The sequence below is a fragment of the Salmo salar genome, chromosome ssa22 (genome assembly GCF_905237065.1).
Source record: "Salmo salar chromosome ssa22, Ssal_v3.1, whole genome shotgun sequence".
NCBI classification, from domain to species: Eukaryota; Metazoa; Chordata; class Actinopteri; order Salmoniformes; family Salmonidae; genus Salmo; species Salmo salar.
In genome coordinates, this window is record NC_059463.1 from 41,230,171 (window position 1) to 41,252,500 (window position 22,330).

The 22,330-nt window shown below is 44.1% G+C and overlaps 2 protein-coding genes across 8 annotated transcripts in view; both read left to right on the plus strand.

The window, feature by feature from the left end:
* The first annotated feature begins 167 nt into the window (after nt 1–167).
* cf089 (CF089 protein) lies at nt 168–9,585 on the plus strand. Of its 6 annotated transcripts, none has more exons than XM_014167453.2 (8): nt 168–650; nt 983–1,303; nt 1,664–1,829; nt 1,940–2,088; nt 2,276–2,424; nt 4,813–4,948; nt 5,060–5,183; nt 6,719–9,585. In XM_014167453.2, exons 2-8 carry the CDS (start codon nt 1,115–1,117, stop codon nt 6,799–6,801), a joined length of 996 nt encoding a protein of 331 aa, XP_014022928.1. In that variant the 5' UTR covers nt 168–650; nt 983–1,114; the 3' UTR covers nt 6,802–9,585. The 6 variants fall into 6 exon arrangements, with proteins under 6 accessions (XP_014022928.1, XP_045560967.1, XP_014022929.1 ...); XM_045705011.1 differs by having other exon boundaries at nt 168–471; nt 967–1,303; XM_014167454.2 differs by having other exon boundaries at nt 168–471.
* A 264-nt stretch (nt 9,586–9,849) lies between these two features.
* Nucleotides 9,850–22,330, plus strand: part of znf76 (zinc finger protein 76) — a 26,454-nt gene continuing 13,973 nt past the window's right edge. Inside the window, exons 1-7 of one of the 2 annotated variants that reach the window (XM_045705511.1) lie at nt 9,850–9,921; nt 14,342–14,441; nt 14,564–14,647; nt 14,759–14,836; nt 15,029–15,219; nt 15,433–15,618; nt 17,442–17,643. In XM_045705511.1, coding sequence (XP_045561467.1) covers nt 14,369–14,441; nt 14,564–14,647; nt 14,759–14,836; nt 15,029–15,219; nt 15,433–15,618; nt 17,442–17,643 — 814 coding nt within the window. In that variant the 5' untranslated portion in view covers nt 9,850–9,921; nt 14,342–14,368. Of the gene's footprint in view, nt 9,922–13,209; nt 13,306–14,341; nt 14,442–14,563; nt 14,648–14,758; nt 14,837–15,028; nt 15,220–15,432; nt 15,619–17,441; nt 17,644–22,330 lie in introns of those variants that run through there. The other variant, XM_045705512.1, reaches the window with a different exon arrangement.

Here is a 22,330-nt window from a genome sequence, read left to right on the forward strand (position 1 = left end):
AAAAAATATACTGCCAATACAAAAATAAGTGTATTAATATAAACTAATTTTAATTATTATTATTTTTTTTTTAAACATCAATCTTGAGTTTTACTACACGAATCTGCTGTTGACAGTCTCAACGTGAATCTGTCCAACAGGGAAGTCAAGTGACATCGGTAAATTCTGGTTTCCACTAGTTACCACAGCCACAAAGTCAAAGTTGTCTATAGGCCTATCATAAAAATTTATGAAAACAAACAGTTAGGTTAGGCATAAAATTAGCAGTGTGGTTAAAGTTAGGTTTAAAATCTTATTTTAAGAAGATAAATTGTCGAAGGTGGTTTATAACTTTAAGGCTGTGGTAACTAGTGACGACTGCAAATTCTCAAACAGCAAGCAAGTGGGAAAGGTTGCTTGGTCGACACGAAGCTAAACATGAACGAGACAATAGATCTGTAAAAAAAAAAAAGAACAAAATAAAAATAGCCAGTGAGTTCAAGATCACTGTTTGAAATATGACGTTTCCTTGAGCTTATGAAATCTAGCTAGCTATACCTGTTAAAAGTAACAAAGCTAAGTTAGGGTCCTAGCCAATTAGCTAGCTAACGTTAGCATTGGTTATTTGTTTACCCCACTGCTTTCGCTGGCACACTCACTGTATGATAAAGGTAAAACGACAATGTTAGAATAACATAAATATCTACAATGGTTAGATTGACATCGAGTTGAACTTAGTAACGTTAGATGCGTTCTGTACATTGTGGATTTCTAAGGAAAGATTTATCTGCCTGTTTAGCTTCTGTCCAACGTTTTTTTTTTACCTCTCAATTGTTTGTTTATTGTTCACACGTGCAAATTACTACTTATTGCATACAGTTCACATGGGCCTCTGAATGCATGTGTTGACATTGACAAGATGTCTGTTTTGACTACAGTCCAATGCCAAGTTCAGCCATATAATCAGGATTGTTTGTGTATCTTCTGTCTGGGGCTTTGGAAGTGCTGTCTTACCAACCTCTTCAACTTCAAACAGGGAAGACAATATGAGTGACGCAGCTGCAACCCGAAGACTAGAGGCACTGTCCTCCTAAATTAACTGTTGACTGAAATCAGTTGGACCACATTGTTTGCCATGGGCACCACACTGAGTGAGCCTTGCATCTACGACAAGCTGTCTGAGAGCATCGATATCCTCCGCCAGTCGGGGTATCGCTATGGCATGTCAGAGAGGGAGATCGAGAAGTTTATCAAACAAGTCTTGGAGACCAACGAGCCTCGAAGAGACCCACCACAATTCCCCATCCTTCGAGCCACCATCAAGGTAAGATGCACACACACACTCATGTAAGATCATACACAGGGACTGTCTAAAAGGCACTTGCCCATCGGGAAAGTCAGGAGTATTTTTGGGTTGCCCAAAGATTATGATCGCTTGCAGAAAAATCTTAAGTGTCTATTTGCACCTACAGTGGAGGAACCAGAAAGAACAGACTACTAGAATTCTTTGCATTTTGTTTGTTATCAGTAAAACACAATCACCTACCCAAAGGGGAAACCACAGAGCAGGCTCATCTTGCATGATTGCACAGGTCACTTGCCCTGGGCAATAAGGCAACCCTTAATGTCAATCCCTGCATTGATGAACCATCCTCTCACTAGTTCCTCTTTTTCCATACTGTAGTTTGTGGTAGCAGTAGGCTTTCTGGTGGTGGTGGTGCTGGCCTTCACCTACCCCCAGACTCGGCCCCAGCTAGGTGTGACGTACACGGGGGGACATAACTGGTCCTCCCCCCTCAGCCACATCAGACTGCTGGCTCTGCCCATTGCCAAGAAATACAACCTGCAAGGTACAGTAAGTCTAAAACACTATTTTAGACACTATCCATAGTTGTTCACTATAGACAATGGGTGTTTGTTCCTAGCCAGTGTGTACCAGCAGCTTCACTCTCTCCTGTAGGTTTCCATGAGTGGTGGAGTGCAGGGGCTCTGCGACAGGGCCTGGTCAACTGTTCTGGCTGTGCTGAGGTGTTCTCTGTGCTGGAGGTCCCTGAGACCCTCAGAGAGTCTGCAGCCATGCGCAGAGGTCCACAGCCTGTGCTGCTCAAGGTACGACCACCACTAACAATAAAGAAAGACTGAAAAACAACAATTTCCCTGAAAGTGAGGGTTAAGTCTGCTCATTGTTTACGGATCCACTACAGAATGATCTTTATTGAGCTAGTTCATTTAGCTAACATCAGCAGGTAGTCTTGTCTGTGGCTGTGCCTGACATATGTCCTCTGTCTTTATGTAGGGTGGGGAGTCTCTGTGTCTGCAGAGGCAGCAGTTAGAGGAGCTCTACTCAGCCCACTCCAGCTCCATGAGTATACTACTGGAGGAAGACAACCTACTGTCACATGATGAGGGTTTTCCACAGGGCCCCGCAAACTTTACCCTACTCTGGTACATTTACATTACATTTGACATTTATCAGGGTGGGAAATTAACACCCGCCAAATGCGGGTAGACTTTGGCATTGGCGGGTAAAAATATCAGCTGAAAATTTTTGTGTCGCCTAATCACTCAAATATTTGGGGGTACATTGTGCTTGATTGAGCATGGAACACTGCAAAAACCTTTTTATTCGTAAATGTTTAGTTATGTCTTATCATTAAGACACTCACATAATTTAATTGTGCTCCTGAATTTTTGTGTGCTCATAAATAAACTTATGTACCCTGAACTAATAATAATAATTAACAAGTTGTATGACTCAGAATTTTGTGGCAGGGAAGGCACTTTGTTGATTCTTGATGTTCACTTGTAGAACTGTTAAGCGGTTTTACTTTTTACTGTTGTATCTAAATGATTTATTTGACGTACATTGGTTAAAATACAGGTCACAAAAATGAAATTGAATTCAGCAATATACCACATTACAAAGCATACTCATCAGTCATTTATGATTTTTGGTGTGATTATGATGAAAAAAACACTCAGGCTGGTAAAAAAATCAGAGTGGCTGGTAGATTTGTTTTGATCTGCCTGCCACAGTGGCCATTGGAACAAAAAGTAAAATTTCCACCCAGGGTCTTATCTAGAGCGACTTAGAGGAGCAATTAGGGTTTAAGTGCCTTGCTCAAGGGCATATCGATTTTTCACCTAGTTGGCTCTGGGATTCGAACCAGAGACCTTTCCGGGATACAGGCCCAACGCTCTTAACCGCTAGGCTACCTGGTGTGTGTGTGTGTGTGTGTGTGTGTGTGTGTGTGTGTGTGTGTGTGTGTGTGTGTGTGTGTGTGTGTGTGTGTGTTCATGCGTGCATATGTAGATAAACACAGAGACACACAACTACACACACATGCAGTGCATTTGGAAAGTATTCAGTTCCCTTCCCTTTTCCACATTTTGTTACATTACTTATTCTAAAATGCAATAAATTATTTTTTCCCCTCAGCAATCTACACACAATACCCCATAATGACAATGTGAAAACAATGTTTGCAAATGTATTGGATATAAAAAAAAACAGATACCTTATTTCCATAATGATTCAGACCCTTTGCTATGAGATTTGAAATTGAGCTCAGGTGCATCCAGTTTCTACAACTTGATTGGAGTCCACCTGTGGTGAATTCAATTGATTAGACATGATTTGGAAAGGCACACACCTGTTTATATAAGGTCCCACAGTGCATGTCAGAGCAAGAAAAAATGTCTGCAGCATTGAAGGTTCCCAAGAACACAGTGGCCGCCATCATTCTTAAATGGAAGCAGTTTGGAACCACCAAGACTCTTCCTAGAGCTGGCTCGCCCATCCAAACTAAGCAATCGGGGGAGAAGGGCCTTGGTCAGTTCCTCTGTGAAGATGGGAGATCCTTCCAGAAACCCAACCATCTCTGCAGCACTCTGCCAATCAGTCCTTTATGGTAGAGTGGCCAGATGGAAGCCACTCTTCAGTAAAAGGCACATGACAGCCCACTTGGAGTTTGCCAGAGGCACCTAAAGGACTCTGACCATGAGAAACAAGATTCTCTGGTCTGATGAAACCAAGATTGAACTCTTTGGCCTGAATGCCAAGTGTCAATGTCTTGAGGAAACCAGGCACCATCCCTACGGTGAAGCATGTGGGTGGCAGCATCATGCTGTGGGGAGGTTTTTCAGCGGCAGGGACTGGAAGACTAGTACAGGGAGATCCTTGATGAAAACCTGCTCCAGAGGACTCAGGACCTCCTACTGGGGCAACAGTTCACCTTCCAACAGGACAACGACCTTAAACACACAGCCAAGACAATGCAGGAGTGGCTTCGGGCAAGTCTCTGAATGTCCTTGAGTGGCCCAGCCAGAGCCCGGACTTGGACCCGATCGAACATCTCTGAAGAGACCTGACAATAGCTGTGCAGCAACCTGACAGAGCTTGAGGCTCTGCAGAGAAGACTGGGAGAAACTCCCCAAATACAGTTGTGGCGTCATACAAGAAGACTCGAGGCTGTAATCGCTGCTAAAGGTGCTTCAATAAAGTACCTACTAAAGGGTCCGACTACTTATGTAAATGTGATATTTAAAAAAAATGTAACATTAGCAACATTTAAAAAAAAAAAAAGTTTGCTTTGTCGTTATGGGGTATTGTGTCGATTGAGGGGAATATATATATATTTTATAATAAGGCTGTAACAAAATGTGGGGAAAAAATCAAGGGGTCTGAATACCATTTCTGACTTCACTGTAATGAGCATAGCTTGGTCCTAAAAACAGGTCTCCAAGGAAGGAAAACAAGGACGCATTTCTGTTATTCTCATCTGACTAAATCACCTCTTCTCTCTCGCCTCTCCTCTGCCCTCTACTCCCTAGGAGGTTTGCATCTGGTGCCAGAGAGAAGGTGTTGAGGTGGCTGTTCCCCAAAGCTGAGCTATGTCCTCTACTGGACAGCGCTGGAACAACACTGCAGCGTTGCCTGGTCACGCATAGTGCCAACTCTCAGAGCAGAGTGAGTCTGGCCTCTAACACAGCCCAAATATACAAACATGCATGCATGTTTGGTGTGATTCAGCAGTATGTTGGTACAGTGGTAGTGTGTGTGTGTGTGTGTGTGTTTTAGGGGGTGCGAGTGCTGGGCTGGCTGGTGGTAGGAGAAGGGCTACCCACAGTTCGAGTGGTTCCTGTCCACCGCTGTCAAAAACACTGTAGCTCCTTCAACCTCTGGCTGGGACCGGGAGATATGGGTGAGAACACAAACATACTTGCACGTATACTGTGGTAATTTTTAGTTCATTATTTGAATATGGTGTGTTTGTGCTAGGGGTTGACCGATTAATCGTAATGGCCGATTTAATTAGGGCCGATTCCGCGTTTTCATAACAATCGGCTTTTTTTTTACACCGATTATGCCCGATTACATTGCACTCCACGAGGAGACTGCGTGGCAGTTTTGCGAGTGCAGCAAGGAGCCACGGTAAGGTGCTAGCTAGCATTAAACTTAGTTTTTGTATAAGTTATCAATCTTAACATTCACAAGTTAACTACACATGGTTGATGATAATACTAGTGTATCTAGCTTGTCCTGCGTTGCATATAATCGATGCGGTGCCTGTTAATTTATTGAATCACAGCCTACTTTGACAAACGGGTGATTTAATAACAAAAGCACAATCGTTGCACGAATTAACCTAACCATAAACATCAATGCCTTTCTTAAAATCAATACACAGAAGTGTGTTTTTTTTAACCCTGCATATTTAGTTAAGAAATTCATGTTAGCAGGCAATATTATCTAGGGAAATTGTCACTTCTCTTGCGTTCATTGAACGCAGAGTCAGGGTATATGCAACAGTTTGGGCCGCCTGGCTCGTTGCGAACTAATTTGCCAGAAATGTACGTAATGATGACAACATTGAAGGTTGTGCAATGTAACAGCAATATTTAGGCTTATGGATGCCACCCGTTAGATAAAATACGGACAGTTCCGTATTTCACTGAAAGAATAAACGTTTTGTTTTTGAAATTATAGTGTCTGGTTTTGACCATATCAATGACCTAAGGCTCGTATTTCTGTGTTATTATATTATAATTAAGTCTATGATTTGATAGAATAGTCTGACTGAGCGGTGGTAGGCAGCAGCAGGCTCGTAAGCATTCATTCAAACAACACTTTCCTGCGTTTGCCAGCAGCTCTGCGCAATGCTTCAAGCATCGCGCTGTTTATGACAAAGCCTATCAACTCCCAAGATTAGGCTGGCAATACTAAAGTACCTATTAGAACATCCAATAGTCAAAGGTATATGAAATACAAATGGTAGAGAGAGTCTTGTAACTACAACCTAAAACTTCTTAACTGGGAATATTGAAGACTCGCGTTAAAAGGAACCACCAGCTTTCATATGTTCTGAGCAAGGAACTTAAAGGTTAGCATTTTTACATGGCACATATTGCACTTTTACTTTAATCTCCAACACGTTTTTTTGCATTATTTACACCAAATTGAACATGTTTCATTATTTATTTGAGACTAAATTGATTTTGATGTAATAAGTGTTCATTCAGTATTGTCATTACAAATGTGTATATATAAAAAAAAAAAAAAAACGGCCAATTAATTGGTATCGGCTTTTTTTGGTCCTCCAATAATCGGTATCGGCGTTAAAATCAATCGGTCGACCTCTAGTTTTGTGCTAGGCTGTAACAAAATCTTTTTTTTTTTTTATAGCCCTATACAAGTTTGCATTTAGTTTGACCTCATTGTGACCTTTGTCCCTGCCAGTGTATGCTGACCCGCGCTACTGGCAGATGGAGCTTTTCCCCGGCCGAGACCAGAACATCGTTTGTGACGGTTCCACTTTCTGAGGGAGGAGAGGGAATTCTTCTTACCGGCTGAGAATGACTTCCTATGATTGGACCTTTTAACTGTCCCTTGTAGGCTAGTCCCACCCTCCTCTCTTGGTCTGGAAAAGTATACTTACTACAGGCACAAGAGACTGAAGAGGTTCCCCAAATACTACATGCATCCCTAGCCTCTACCGTTCTCTTGCCTAATACCAAACCAATCCCTAAACCTTACCCCTCTCTGGCCTAATACCAAACTCATCTCTAGCCCCTACCTGTTCCTCTTCATTGATATCCCTTCACAGATCTGTGGCAACTGGATGGTTATAAGCAGGGAGGGACCACACTCAGGCTGGGAGATGTGTGTTGGTGAGGAAGAGGCTGGAACGTTCTCCCATTCTTGACTGTTCGCTTCACAGATCAAGAGGTGTGTATCAAGCCCAAAGAAGCGAAATGGAGAGTGACTGATCTCATTTTTGGAACATCAGAAGGCCTTTGCTCCTATGCTGTGTTCAGTTTCAATGTTCAAGATTATTTTGGTTATGCATTTTAGTTGCGATCAAATCACATCCACAATGGGACAGTTTTGCAGTGCTGCCCTCATCTACTCACTTAGAAACTGGCCTGTATTAATCATCTTAATTCAACATGTTGCTTCTAGTGTAACAATGACAGTTGGTTAGGATGTGTAAAATTGATTTATACATTTAAGGTGAATTGCTTTTGAGAACTGAAAGTGCATAAATTGTATTTAATATATAGTTGACGGTTAGTGCTTGTGCCATAATTTTAAATGCTGTTAATGTTCTTTTCACTGATTGTTTTTGTTCGTCCATTCGCCCATGTAAGCACTTTAACTATCCGGAACTTGTTGACAATGTCAGTGTTTGACGTGTCACACTGTCGCCGTTCTGAGATTTGATCATGTTCTATTGCTGAACATAATATTTATACAGTTTTAATCTCAGAATTCACAATTTTACACAACGTCAAGTTATGGCCATATTGTTACGTTATAAATTGTCACCGTTTAAGTAAATCTGTTTTTAGACTTCCTTGTCACTTTGGTTTTCTGAATGCATCAATAACAATGTGATTATGTACTGGTAACTGACAAAATAAAGGAAACTTGAGTAAATGAGGGATACAAAGTACATTGAAAGCAGGTGTGGTTCCTGAGTTAATTAAATAACATCCCATCATGCTTAGCGTCATGTATAAAATGCCCAGTTGCCCATTATCTACCATGGCTAGAAGAGATGTCAGTGACTTTGAAAGAAGGGTCTCAAAGGAGCATAGGGGGTTTAAGTGGTGTCACCAGATCAACTCAATTGAACACTTATGGGAGATTCTGGAGCAGCACCTGAGACAGCGTTTTCCTCCAACAAAACACCAAATTATGGAATTTCTCGTGGCAGAATGGTGCCTCCAATAGAGGTCCAGACGCTTGTTGAATTTATGCCAAGGCTCATTGAAGCTGTTCTGGTGGCTCAACACCATATTAAGATACTATGTTGGTGTTTCCTTTATTTGAGCAGGTACCTGTGTATTTAAGGGAATTTTGTTATCAGAGCTGCTTTTTATCATTATTTTGTCATGTTCAAATGATGTCCATGTATTGAAGCCTAAACTATTAAGTGGTTATTATGGTTAGACTCTTCATGACTGGGGATGTATTGGCATGTACTACTGCCATATTGTGTATATACATACTGTGAATGCAACTGTTCTTTGGTAGTACACATCCAATTCCCTTTGTATGAATTCTGAGGATAGTGCCAAAAATGTCCTTATTTGAGTCGGTTCTCTGGGTGGATAACCCAGTCTGAAACCCAGTTGGGTGGTGTTTGATCTCTTTACTCGGAAGACCAGTTGGGTGGGTGAGCTCTTTATCATTGTCTTTGCTGCTCAAAGTATATTTGTGGTTCAAGGCCATCAGCTTTAACCAACTGCTATCCTCTCCTTCCTGATCCTGAAACATTTGCCTTGAGTTCAAGCTTGCCTTTTTCTTTAACAATGTTATTGTTAAATTATTTTCATTTTTTTCTGTTAGCAAGGTTAATTAAGACTACTAATGTCCTTCAAGCAGGCTGCACTGGATTCTTTGTGATGAAAACAGGGTAATGTATGTCACTGTCTTTAAAGCTGCAATATTTAACTTTCTGGGCCACCTGACCAAATTCACAGAAATTTTATAGATCTGTCATTCTCATTGAAAGCAAGTCTAAGAATTGGTAGTAGAGCTGTTATGTGCACTATTTCTGTTCTTCCCATTCTTACATTTTGTTTTTGTGCCTTTTACTTTGTTTGTTCACCAGCTGAAAATACAATTTTTGGTTATGGAAGATATATTTCACAGCAGTTTAGATGTTACAGTGATTCTCTACAGTACACTATACTTGCTTGTTTTGTCACAAACTGAAACTATAATTTTAGCAACCAGGAATTAGCGGTGCGATTTCTGCATAGTGCACCTTTACATGTGATTGCTTTGGTGAAAGCAGACAATTCAACTTGTTTAAATTGGCTTTGAATAATAGCTTTGTATGATCAAATTGCAATGTGAGTCAAGAATTAGACACTTGTTTTGGTTGTGTGTGTGTGTGTGTGTCTCTAATAGGTGTCATGGAAATCCACACTGATTTGACCATTGTATTTTCAGATATCCCTTGAAAAAATGAGACCTTATAAAATGTGCAATAATTTCTGTGTTGGATCTTAATCAGAGAGCATTATATCAAATAGTTTGATTTCATGCACTCTTGTCAGATGCTGAATGTTTATAAATACATGTTTTCTGCTCTACTCTGTGTGCTGTGTTGCTTGTCAGTTATACATGCAGAGATTGACAAAAATTAAGTACTTTCAGGGCTTTTTCCTATGTGGCTGCTGCTACATATTTTCAAGAAGTAAATGTTCACATTTTACATATCTAAACAGCCTGCTTCAGAAATTGCTGATCCTGAAAAGTATCTATAACCAGTCCTACGCACCTCGGGAACAACACCTAGCCTTTGAGGTCAGTACAACAAAACTGACCCTAGATCAATGTGACTGGTGGTGTAATGATCCAACTCGTTTTCATACCATTCATGTTTCCGGGTGCTTCTGTGGTGCCTGGTGCATGGCGGTCTGCTGGAGGTGAGTATCCCAGTTTGCGCTGCAACTTGTCAAACCGAGGGAGAGATGGGATATAAAAATGGGGGATAGGGAGGAGAAAATAAAGAGCTTGTGATTTTCTGGATTTCTTTAGAGTTTGAGAAGAAATATCAAGAAATAGAAAACGCTTTGTTAGGGATCGATTATCGGCGTTACCGATGGGAGTAACCCGGTTGCGTTGCAAATGTCTGATTCAAGCGCAAACGTGTTGTAGTGAATGAGGCCTGGTTGTATTTCCACTGCCGTGCGCCTTAGCTAGTTTGTCACGTCAAAATACATATTGTAAACGTAGTCAAAGTTGTGGCGCTAGCTATTTACTATTAGGGAAATGTATGGTGTTATGTGACTTAGTTGGCGAAGAAAATGTGTTTATTAAAGTTAAAGCTAGCCATAGCACCACTAGCCAGCCAGCTAACTTTACCTTTCAGTGTAATGGCGACGTTAGCTTGCTAGATGCCTAGCTGTCACTCGACCTCTAGCTTGTTGGTTAACCAGTTAACTTAGCTTGCCATTTGAAATTGACTATGAGTCCACATTTCTTCTTGACTAACTAGCTATAGGATTCATGGCATAATGTTATACTATATTCCCAGTAATTATTGACTCGAATGAAAGCTAGCTGAGTGGTCTGCTTAGAGTGGAGTTTAGTACACTACAGTAACCAGCTGTAGAATAATGAATTCAACCATTCACAAACCTCTCATTACCAACAAAGAACCCATCTAAACCGGTACAGTGACAATTAGCTCTAGTGTAGATCCCTGCAGTATATACTGAGTGTACTTGTTAGATATTACTGCACTGTCGGGGCTAGAAACAAAAGCATTTCGCTACACCCACAATAACATCTGTTAAACACGTATGTGACCAATAAAATGTGATTTGAGGATTAAAAAATTAGGAATGCCTTCCAAATATTGAGTTGCACCCCACTTTGCCCTCAGAACAGCCTCATTCGTCAGGGCATGGACTCTACAAGGTGTCGAAAGTGTTCCACAGGGATGCTGGCCCATGTTGACTCCAATGCTTCCCAAAGTTGGCTGGATGTGCTTTGGCAGGTAGACCATTCTTGATAAACACAGGAAACTGTTGAGTGTGAAAAACCCAGCAGCATTGCAGTTATTGACACCCTGTTCAAAGACACTTCAATCTTTTGTTCCCGAGTGGTGCAGCCATCTAAGGCAGTGCATCTCAGTGCTAGGTGCTTCACTACAGACACCCTGGTTCGAATCCAGGCTGTATCACAACTGGCCGTGGTTGAGAGTCCCATAGGGCGGCGCACAATTGGCCCAGCATCGTTCGGGTTTGGCCAGTGTAGGCCGTCATTGTAAATAAGAATTTCTTCTTAACTGACATGCCTAGTTAAATAAAGGTCTTCTGAATGGCACACATACACAACCAGTCTCAAGTCTTAAAAATCCTTTAACCTGTCTCCTCCCCTTCATCTACACCGATTTAAGTGTCATCAATGAGGGATCATAGCTTTTCCCTGAATTCACCTGGTCAGTCTGTCATGGAAAGAGCAGGTGTTCCTAATGCTTTGCACACTCATTGTACACTAATTGACCAAAAGTAAGTGGACACCTGCTCGTCGAACATCTCATTCGAAAATTACGGGCATTCATATGGAGTTGGTCCCCTTTGTTGCTATAACACAAGGCGTTCCACTAGATGTTGGAGCATTTTTTTATTTTTACATTTATTTAACTAGGCAAGTCAGTTAAGAACAAATTCTTATTTTCAATGACGGCCTAGGAACAGTGGGTTAACTGCCTTGTTCAGGGACAGAATGACAGATTTTTACCTTGTCAGCTCGGGGATTCGATCTTGCAACCTTTCGGTTTTCAAGTCCAATGCTCTAACCACTACGCTACCTGCTGCTGCATTGCTCCAGGGATTTGCTTCCATTCAGTCACAAGCATTAGTGAGGTCGGACACTGATGTTGGGCGATCAGGCATGGCTCGCAGTTGGTGTTCCAATTCATCCTAAAGGTGTTCTATGGGGTTGAGGTCAGGTCTCTGCAGGCCAATCAGGTTCTTTCACACCTCGCTTTGTGCACAGGGGCATTGTCATGCTGAAAAAGGTAAGGGCCTTCCCCAAACTGTTGCCACAAAGTTGGAAGCACGGACTCGTCTAGAATGTAATTGTATTCTGTAGCGTTAAGATTTCCCTTCAGTGGAACTAAGGGGCTTAGCTCGAACCATGAAAAACAGTCCCTGACCATTATTCCTCCTCCACCAAACTTTACAGTTGGCACAATGCATTGGGGGAAGGTAGCGTTCTCCTGGCATCCACCAAACCCAGATTTGTCCGATGGTGAAGCGTGAGTCATCATTCCAGAGAACGTGTTTCCACTGCTCCAGAGTCCAATGGTGGCTAGTTTTACACCACTCTAGCCAACGCTTGGCATTGCACACAGTGATCTTAGGCTTGTGTGCAGCTGCTTGGCCTTGGAAACCCATTTCATGAAGCTCACGACGAACAGTTCTTGTGCTGATGTTGCTTCCAGTGGCAGTTTGGAACTCGGTAGTGAGTGTTGCAACCGAGGACAGACGATTTTTACACGCTTCAGCACTCGGTGGTCCCGTTCTGTGAGCTTGTGTGGCCTACCACTTTGCGGCTGAGCCTTTATTGCTCCTAGATGTTTCCACTTCATAATAACGGCATTTAAAGTTGAGCGGGGCAGCATTAGCTGTTACAAACTTACTTGTTGGAAAGGTGGCATCCTATGACGGTGCCACGTTGAAAGTCACTGAGCTCTTCAAGTCCATTCTACTGTCATTGTTTGTCTATGGAGATTGCATGGTGGTGTGCTCGATTTTATACACCTGTCAGCAATGGGTGTGGCTGAAATACCAGAATCCACTAATTTGAAGAGATGTCCACATACTTTTGTATATATAGCAGTGGAGGCTCCTCAAAGGAGGAATGGGTACATTGACTTAAAAAAAAAACTAGGAGGCTCATGGTTCTCACCCCCTTCCATAGACTTACACAGTAATTCTGATAGGCTGGAGGACGTCCTCCGGAAGTTATCAGAGCTCTTGCAGCATGAACTAAAATGTTGTCCACCCAATCAAAAAATCAGAGAATTAATCTACCACTGAAAGCTAGAGCTAGCTAGCACTGCAGTGTATAAAATGTGGTGAGTAGATTTCTCAAAGAGAGAGAAAGACAATAGTTGAACAGTTTTGAACAAATTGATTTCTTCCAAAATGAAGAAGCACTTTCAGTTTCTCTTACTTAGCTAGCAAATGCAGCTAGCTAGTTTAGCCTACTGAAACACCCTGCTCAAACAGAGGGATGCTGTGTTAGCTAGCTGGCTATGACTTTCCAACACAACACTGGAACTCTTCCAACTCAAGGTAAGCTTTTGGTGTTACTAATTTATTGTCACTGGGGCCTGCCTGTGTAACTGCTTACTGACTGTACGTGAACGTTACTGCATGATTGTAGCGGGTTTACTAACGCGTTAGTTCTATTAGCTATGCTGACTATGACATTACTTTAGCTAATATGGTGACAATGATGTACAGTAGGCTGTGTAGCGGTTTGGCTTGGAAAGGTTTTTTCACCTGGTCACATACAGCTGATGTGTTGTGCATTAAAGTCCACAAACGAAGGGAAGAGAAAGGAGTACAACGTGGCTGCTACGAAAGTGAACTCTGTTTACGTGTGATCAAGGGTGTATTCGTTCCTCCGATTCTGTTGAAAAACAATTCTTAAACGGAACAAAACGGGGATGAACATACCTGAATTTGTCAAATAGAAACTCTCGTTTTGCAACTCTTGGATGATAATGATTACACCCTATACCAGCTAGATGCAGGCAAGAGTGTGTCTCTTGACCTGTGTGTACCTAAACTTTCAATCATTGCACAGTGACAACCGGATGCAAATGCACCCATTGATGGCATACTGGTTATGCCATAAACCCTTGTATAAACTTGATCATAAGCAGATAGCTATGTCCACTGACAGTAAAATAATAGTTCCCCCCCCCCATAGACTCATCTTCAACCTAACCTAGGTGCATACACATAATACGAGTATTATAATATGCCATATTCACTGGTTGAGGGTCAAGGCCAGCCACATTTTGGGAACATGCATCACTCTCCTCCCTTTCTCTTCTATGACGTGTCAAGCTACCACACAACCCCTAGGTCATCATCACTGCATTGAGGTCACATCAGCTGACCCAAGGAATATAACCTTGCTACAGAGCAAGATGTTAGGACAGTAGCTACATAATAAACAATACAATGCAGCAGTACACAGGATTGCTGGGGATCCTCCATAGTGTGTGTGTGTGTGTGTGTGGTAGAAGAGCGGCAGCTCATAGCAACTGCCTGTCTCGGCAGTGGAGTTTCAGTAGCTATGTGTCTTTCTCATTGTCAGAAAGAGCATCTGTATCTGAGCAGAAGGATGGAGAGTTTGGGATTGCAGGCTGTTGCCCTCAGTGATGGCTCCACAGCCTACATTGAACAAGCCATCAAAGGTGACAAATTCACACACTACTAAAAAATAATGAAATGCACAACTCAAAGCTAACATTCACATGTCCACCAGTATGAGTATGTATGACTGCCGCTGATATCAACAATATACTGATTTCATCAGATGGCAACCTAGTGGAAGGCGATACTATTCAGTTGGAGGATGGTACTACAGCCTACATTCAGCAGGTCACTGTACAGCAGAAAGGTCAGTGTACACCCTCAGAACAACATGTCTGCCGGAGGGTTTATGAATAACCTTTTGTGTGTTCTGTGAGCTCATACCTCTCCTGATGTTGTTTTCCTGTCGTCTCCCCAGAGCCCCTGCCCTTTGAGGACGGCCAGGCAGTGCAGCTGGAGGACGGGACCACGGCATACATCCACCACACACCCAAAGGTATATTAGCATCTAACCAGATTTTGTATTCACCACTCTAGGAAAGGTTGGCTTGTTGAAGCAATAGGGTGGTCATCATCTTGTTTTATCATTATCCAGTCACACATCAATTATTATTACTTCTGCAAAGGATGGAAGGAAAGTCATCTCAAACATTTTCAAAGAGGACCATCTAACCTCTAACCCCTGCAGACGGGTATGATCCCAGTGCGGTGGAGGCGGTGCAGCTGGAGGATGGCAGCACGGCGTACATCCACCACCCCTCGGGCCTGCAGACTGGCAGCACCATCCTGACTTTGCAGCCAGGGGGTGGCCTGGAGGAGCTAGCTGCAGACGACACTGTGGACACAGACACCATCACCACCCTGGAGAACTACGCCAAGGTCTCTCTCTTTTTCTGCTGTTGTATCACTCATGTGTTCTATCACTCACGATTTCCTGTAAATTCTTCCTTAGTTATTTTTCTTGAAAGCTCAGTCCCCCCCCCATGTGTCTTTCTCTCTCTCACAGATACTATGCAGTTCTACTTCTTGTGGTGGAATAAGCAATGTTGTACTTTTAATCAATATAATGCTCTCAAACTCTTTTCTCCCCAGATGACGGGGTCTGAGGTGGAGGTGGATGAGACCATGAGCAGCACCAATGGACTCCAGGACATAGAGCCTATTGTACAGGTGATGGGGTCGTGGGGTTCCCCTAAGGGTCAGCAGACGGCTGAGAAGACATTCCGCTGTGACTACGAGGGCTGTGGACGTCTCTACACCACAGCACACCACCTCAAGGTACCACACACACACACCCTCTACATCACAGCACACACTGACCCTCGGACCACAGTACCCCACCTTAAGATACCACACACACACACCCTCTACATCACAGCACACACTGACCCTCGGACCACAGTACCCCACCTTAAGATACCACACACACACAGTTGCAAGAAAAAGTATGTGAACCCTTTGGAAATACCTGGATTTCTGCATAAACTGGTCATAAAATTTGATCTGATCTTTGTCTAGGGAACAACAATAGACAAACACAGTCTGCTTAAACTAATAACACTCACACAATTATTCATTTTATTGTCTTTATTGAACACACAGTGTAAACATTCACAGTGCAGGGTGGGACAAATATGTGAACCCTTGGATTTAATAACTGGTTGACCCTCCTTTGGCAGCAATAACCTCAACCAAATGTTTTCTGTAGTTGTGGATCAGACCTGCACAACGGTCAGGAGGAATTTTGGACCATTTCTCTGTACAAAACTGTTTCAGTTCAGCAATATTCTTGGGATGTCTGGTGTGAACTGCTCTCTTGAGGTCATGCCACAGCATCTCAATCGGGTTGAGGTCAGGACTCTGACTGGGCCACTCCAGAAGGCATATTTTCTTCTGTTGAATCCATTCTGTTGTTGATTTACTTCTGTGTTTTGGGTCGTTGTCCTATTGCGTCACCCAATTTCTGTTGAGCTTCAATTGTCGGACAGATAGCCTAACATTCTCCTACAAAATGTCTTGATAAACTTGGGAATTCATTTTTCTGTCGATGATCGCAAGCTGTCCAGGCCCTGAGGCAACAAAGCAGCCCCAAACCATGATGCTCCCTCCACCATACTTTACAGTTGGGATGAGGTTTTGATGTTGGTGTGCTGTGCCTTTTTTTCTCCACACATAGTGTTGTGTGTTCTTTCCAAACAACTCAGCTGTAGTTTCATCTGTCCAGAGAATATTTTGCCAGTAGCGCTGTGGAATATCCAGGTTCACTTTTGCAAACTTCAGGCGTGCAGCCATGTTTTTTTGGGACAGCAGTTGCTTCTTCTGTGGTGTCCTCCCATGAACACCATTCTTGTTTAGTGTTTTACGTATCATAGACTCGTCAACAGAGATGTTATCATGTTCCAGAGATTTCTGTAAGTCTTTAGCTGACATTCTAGGATTTTTCTTAACCTCATTGAGCATTCCGCGCTGTGCTCTTGCCGTCATCTTTGCAGGACGGCCACTCCTAGGGAGAGTAGCAACAGTGCTGAACTTTCTCCATTTATAGACAATTTGTCTTACCGTGGACTGATGAACATCAAGGCTTTTAGAGATACTTTTGTAACCCTTTCCAGCTTTATGCAAGTCAACAATTCTTAGTCTTAGGTCTTCTGAGATCTCTTTTGTTCGAGGCATGGTTCACATCAGGCAATGCTTCTTGTGAATAGCAAACTCAAATTTTGTGAGTGTTTTTTATAGGGCAAGGCAGCTCTAACCAACATCTCAATGATAGGACTCCAGGTTAGCTGATTCCTGACTCCAATTAGCTTTTGGAGAAGTCATTAGCCTAGGGGTTCACATACTTTTTCCAACCTACACTGTAAATGTTTAAATTATGTATTCAATATAGACAAGACAAATACAATTTGTGTGTTATTAGTTTAAGCAGACTGTTTGTCTGTTGTTGTGACTTAGATGAAGATCAGATCAAATTTGATGACCAATTTATGTAGAAATCCAGGTAATTCCAAAGGGTTCACATACTTTTTCTTGCCACTGTACACACATTTGTTCCCACTTGAAAAGATATTCATGTTACATTAACGTTGACCCTGTGTTGTCAGGTACATGAGAGGGCTCACACAGGTGTCCGGCCATACAGGTGTGATGTGTTGACGTGTGGAAAGGCGTTCGCTACAGGTTACGGCCTGAAGAGTCACCTACGGACACACACTGGAGAGAAACCGTACAAGTGTCCTGAAGACATGTGCTTCAAGGCCTTCAAAACCTCCGGAGACCTCCAGAAGCATGTCCGCACACACACAGGTAGTAGGACACGAACACACACAGGTAGTCGGACACACACAGGTAGTCGGACACACACAGGTAGTAGGACACACACAGGTAGTAGGACACGAACACACACAGGTAGTAGGACACACACAGGTAGTAGGACACACACAGGTAGTAGGACACGAACACACACAGGCAGTAGGACACACACAGGTAGTAGGACACACACAGGTTGTAGGACACGAACACACACAGGTTGTAGGACACACACAGGTAGTAGGACACACACAGGTAGTAGGACACACACAGGTAGTAGGACACACACAGGTTGTAGGACACGAACACACACAGGTAGTAGGACACGAACACACACAGGTAGTAGGACACACACAGGTAGTAGGACACACACAGGTAGTAGGACACACACAGGTAGTAGGACACACACAGGTTGTAGGACACGAACACACACAGGTTGTAGGACACGAACACACACAGGTAGTAGGACACACACAGGTAGTAGGACACGAACACACACAGGTAGTAGGACACACACACACACACACACAGGTAGTAGGACACACACAGGTAGTAGGACACACACAGGTAGTAGGACACACACAGGTAGTAGGACACACACAGGTTGTAGGACACGAACACACACAGGTTGTAGGACACGAACACACACAGGTAGTAGGACACACACAGGTTGTAGGACACGAACACACACAGGTTGTAGGACACGAACACACACAGGTAGTAGGACACACACAGGTAGTAGGACACGAACACACACAGGTAGTAGGACACACACAGGTAGTAGGACACGGACACACACAGGTAGTAGGACACACACAGGTAGTAGGACACGGACACACACAGGTAGTAGGACACACACAGGTAGTAGGACACACACACACACAGGTAGTAGGACACACACAGGTAGTAGGACACACACACACACACACAGGTAGTAGGACACACACACACACACACAGGTAGTAGGACACACACACACACACACACACACAGGTAGTAGGACACACACACACACACACACACACAGGTAGTAGGACACACACACACACACACACAGGTAGTAGGACACACACACACACACACAGGTAGGAGGACACACACACACACACACAGGTAGTAGGACACACACACACAGGTAGTAGGACACACACACACAACAGGTAGTAGGACACACACACACACACACAGGTAGTAGGACACACACACACACACACACAGGTAGTAGGACACACACACACACACACACAGGTAGTAGGACACACACACACACACACACAGGTAGTAGGACACACACACACACACACAGGTAGTAGGACACACACACACACACACAGGTAGTAGGACACACACACACAAACACACACAGGTAGGAGGACACACACACACACACACACACAGGTAGTAGGACACACACACAGGTAGTAGGACACACACACAGGTAGTAGGACACACATACAGGTAGTAGGACACACACACACACACACACACACAGGTAGTAGGACACGAACACACACAGGTAGTAGGACACACACAGGTAGTAGGACACACACACAGGTAGTAGGACACACACACACAGGTAGTAGGACACGAACACACACAGGTAGTAGGACACGAACACACACAGGTAGTAGGACACACACACAGGTAGTAGGACACACACACACAGGTAGTAGGACACACACAGGTAGTAGGACACGAACACACACAGGTAGTAGGACACACACACACACACAGGTAGTAGGACACACACAGGTAGTAGGACACACACACACACGCACACAGGTAGTAGGACACACACACACACGCACACAGGTAGTAGGACACACACACACACACACACACACACACACACAGGTAGTAGGACACACACACACAGGTAGTAGGACACACACACACACACAGGTAGTAGGACACACACACACACAGGTAGTAGGACACACACACACACACACAGGTAGTAGGACACACACACACACACACAGGTAGGAGGACACACACACACACACACAGGTAGAGGACACACACACACACAGGTAGTAGGACACACACACACAGGTAGTAGGACACACACACACAGGTAGTAGGACACACACACACAGGTAGTAGGACACACACACACACACACACAGGTAGTAGGACACACACACACACACACAGGTAGTAGGACACACACACACACACACACAGGTAGTAGGACACACACACACACACACAGGTAGTAGGACACACACACACACACACACAGGTAGTAGGACACACACACACACACACACACAGGTAGTAGGACACACACACACACACACAGGTAGTAGGACACACACACACACACACACAGGTAGGAGCACACACACACACACAGGTAGTAGGACACACACACAAGGTAGTAGGACACACACACAGGTAGTAGGACACACACACACACACACACAGGTAGTAGGACACACACACAGGTAGTAGGACACACACACACACACACAGGTAGTAGGACACACACACACACACACACAGGTAGTAGGACACACACACACACACACAGGTAGTAGGACACACACACACACACACACAGGTAGTAGGACACGAACACACACAGGTAGTAGGACACGAACACACACAGGTAGTAGGACACGAACACACACAGGTAGTAGGACACACACAGGTAGTAGGACACACACAGGTAGTAGGACACACACACACAGGTAGTAGGACACACACACACAGGTAGTAGGACACACACACACACACACAGGTAGTAGGACACACACACAGGTAGTAGGACACACACACACACACACACAGGTAGTAGGACACACACACACACACAAGGTAGTAGGACACACACACACACACACACAGGTAGTAGGACACACACACACACACAGGTAGTAGGACACACACACACACACACAGGTAGTAGGACACACACACACACACACACAGGTAGTAGGACACACACACACAGGTAGTAGGACACACACACACACACACAGGTAGTAGGACACACACACAGGTAGTAGGACACACACACACACACAGGTAGTAGGACACACACACACACACACACACAAGGTAGTAGGACACACACACACACACACAGGTAGTAGGACACACACACACACACACACAGGTAGTAGGACACACACACAGGTAGTAGGACACACACACACACACACGGTAGTAGGACACACACCACACACAGGTAGTAGGACACACACACACACACGCACACAGGTAGTAGGACACACACACACACACAGGTAGTAGGACACACACACACACACACACACACACACACACACACACAGGTAGTAGGACACACACACACACAGGTAGTAGGACACACACACACACACACACACAGGTAGTAGGACACACACACACACACACACACACACACACACAGGTAGTAGGACACACACACACACACAGGTAGTAGGACACACACACACACACACAGGTAGTAGGACACACACACACACAGGTAGTAGGACACACACACAGGTAGTAGGACACACACACACACACACAGGTAGTAGGACACACACACACACACACAGGTAGTAGGACACACACACACACACACACACACACACACACACACACACACAGGTAGTAGGACACACACACACACACACAGGTAGGAGGACACACACACACACACACACACACACACAGGTAGTAGGACACACACACAGGTAGTAGGACACACACACAGGTAGTAGGACACACACACAGGTAGTAGGACACACACACAGGTAGTAGGACACACACACACACACACAGGTAGTAGGACACGAACACACACAGGTAGTAGGACACACACAGGTAGTAGGACACACACACAGGTAGTAGGACACACACACAGGTAGTAGGACACACACACAGGTAGTAGGACACACACAGGTAGTAGGACACACACAGGTAGTAGGACACACACACAGGTAGTAGGACACACACAGGTAGTAGGACACACACAGGTAGTAGGACACACACACAGGTAGTAGGACACACACACACACACACGCACACAGGTAGTAGGACACACACACACGCACACAGGTAGTAGGACACACACACACACGCACACAGGTAGTAGGACACACACACACACGCACACAGGTAGTAGGACACACACACACACACACACAGGTAGTAGGACACACACACACACACAGGTAGTAGGACACACACACAGGTAGTAGGACACACACACACACAGGTAGTAGGACACACACACACACACACACAGGTAGTAGGACACACACACAGGTAGTAGGACACACACACAGGTAGTAGGACACACACAGGTAGTAGGACACACACACAGGTTGTAGGACACAACACACACACAGGTTAGTAGGACACGAACACACACAGGTAGTAGGACACACACACAGGTTGTAGGACACACACACACACAGGTTAGTAGGACACAACACACACACAGGTAGTAGGACACACACAGGTAGTAGGACACAACACACACACAGGTAGTAGGACACGACACACACACAGGTAGTAGGACACGGACACACACAGGTAGTAGGACACACACAGGTAGTAGGACACGCACACACACACACAGGTAGTAGGACACACACAGGTAGTAGGACACACACACACACACAGGTAGTAGGACACACACAGGTAGTAGGACACACACACAGGTAGTAGGACACACACAGGT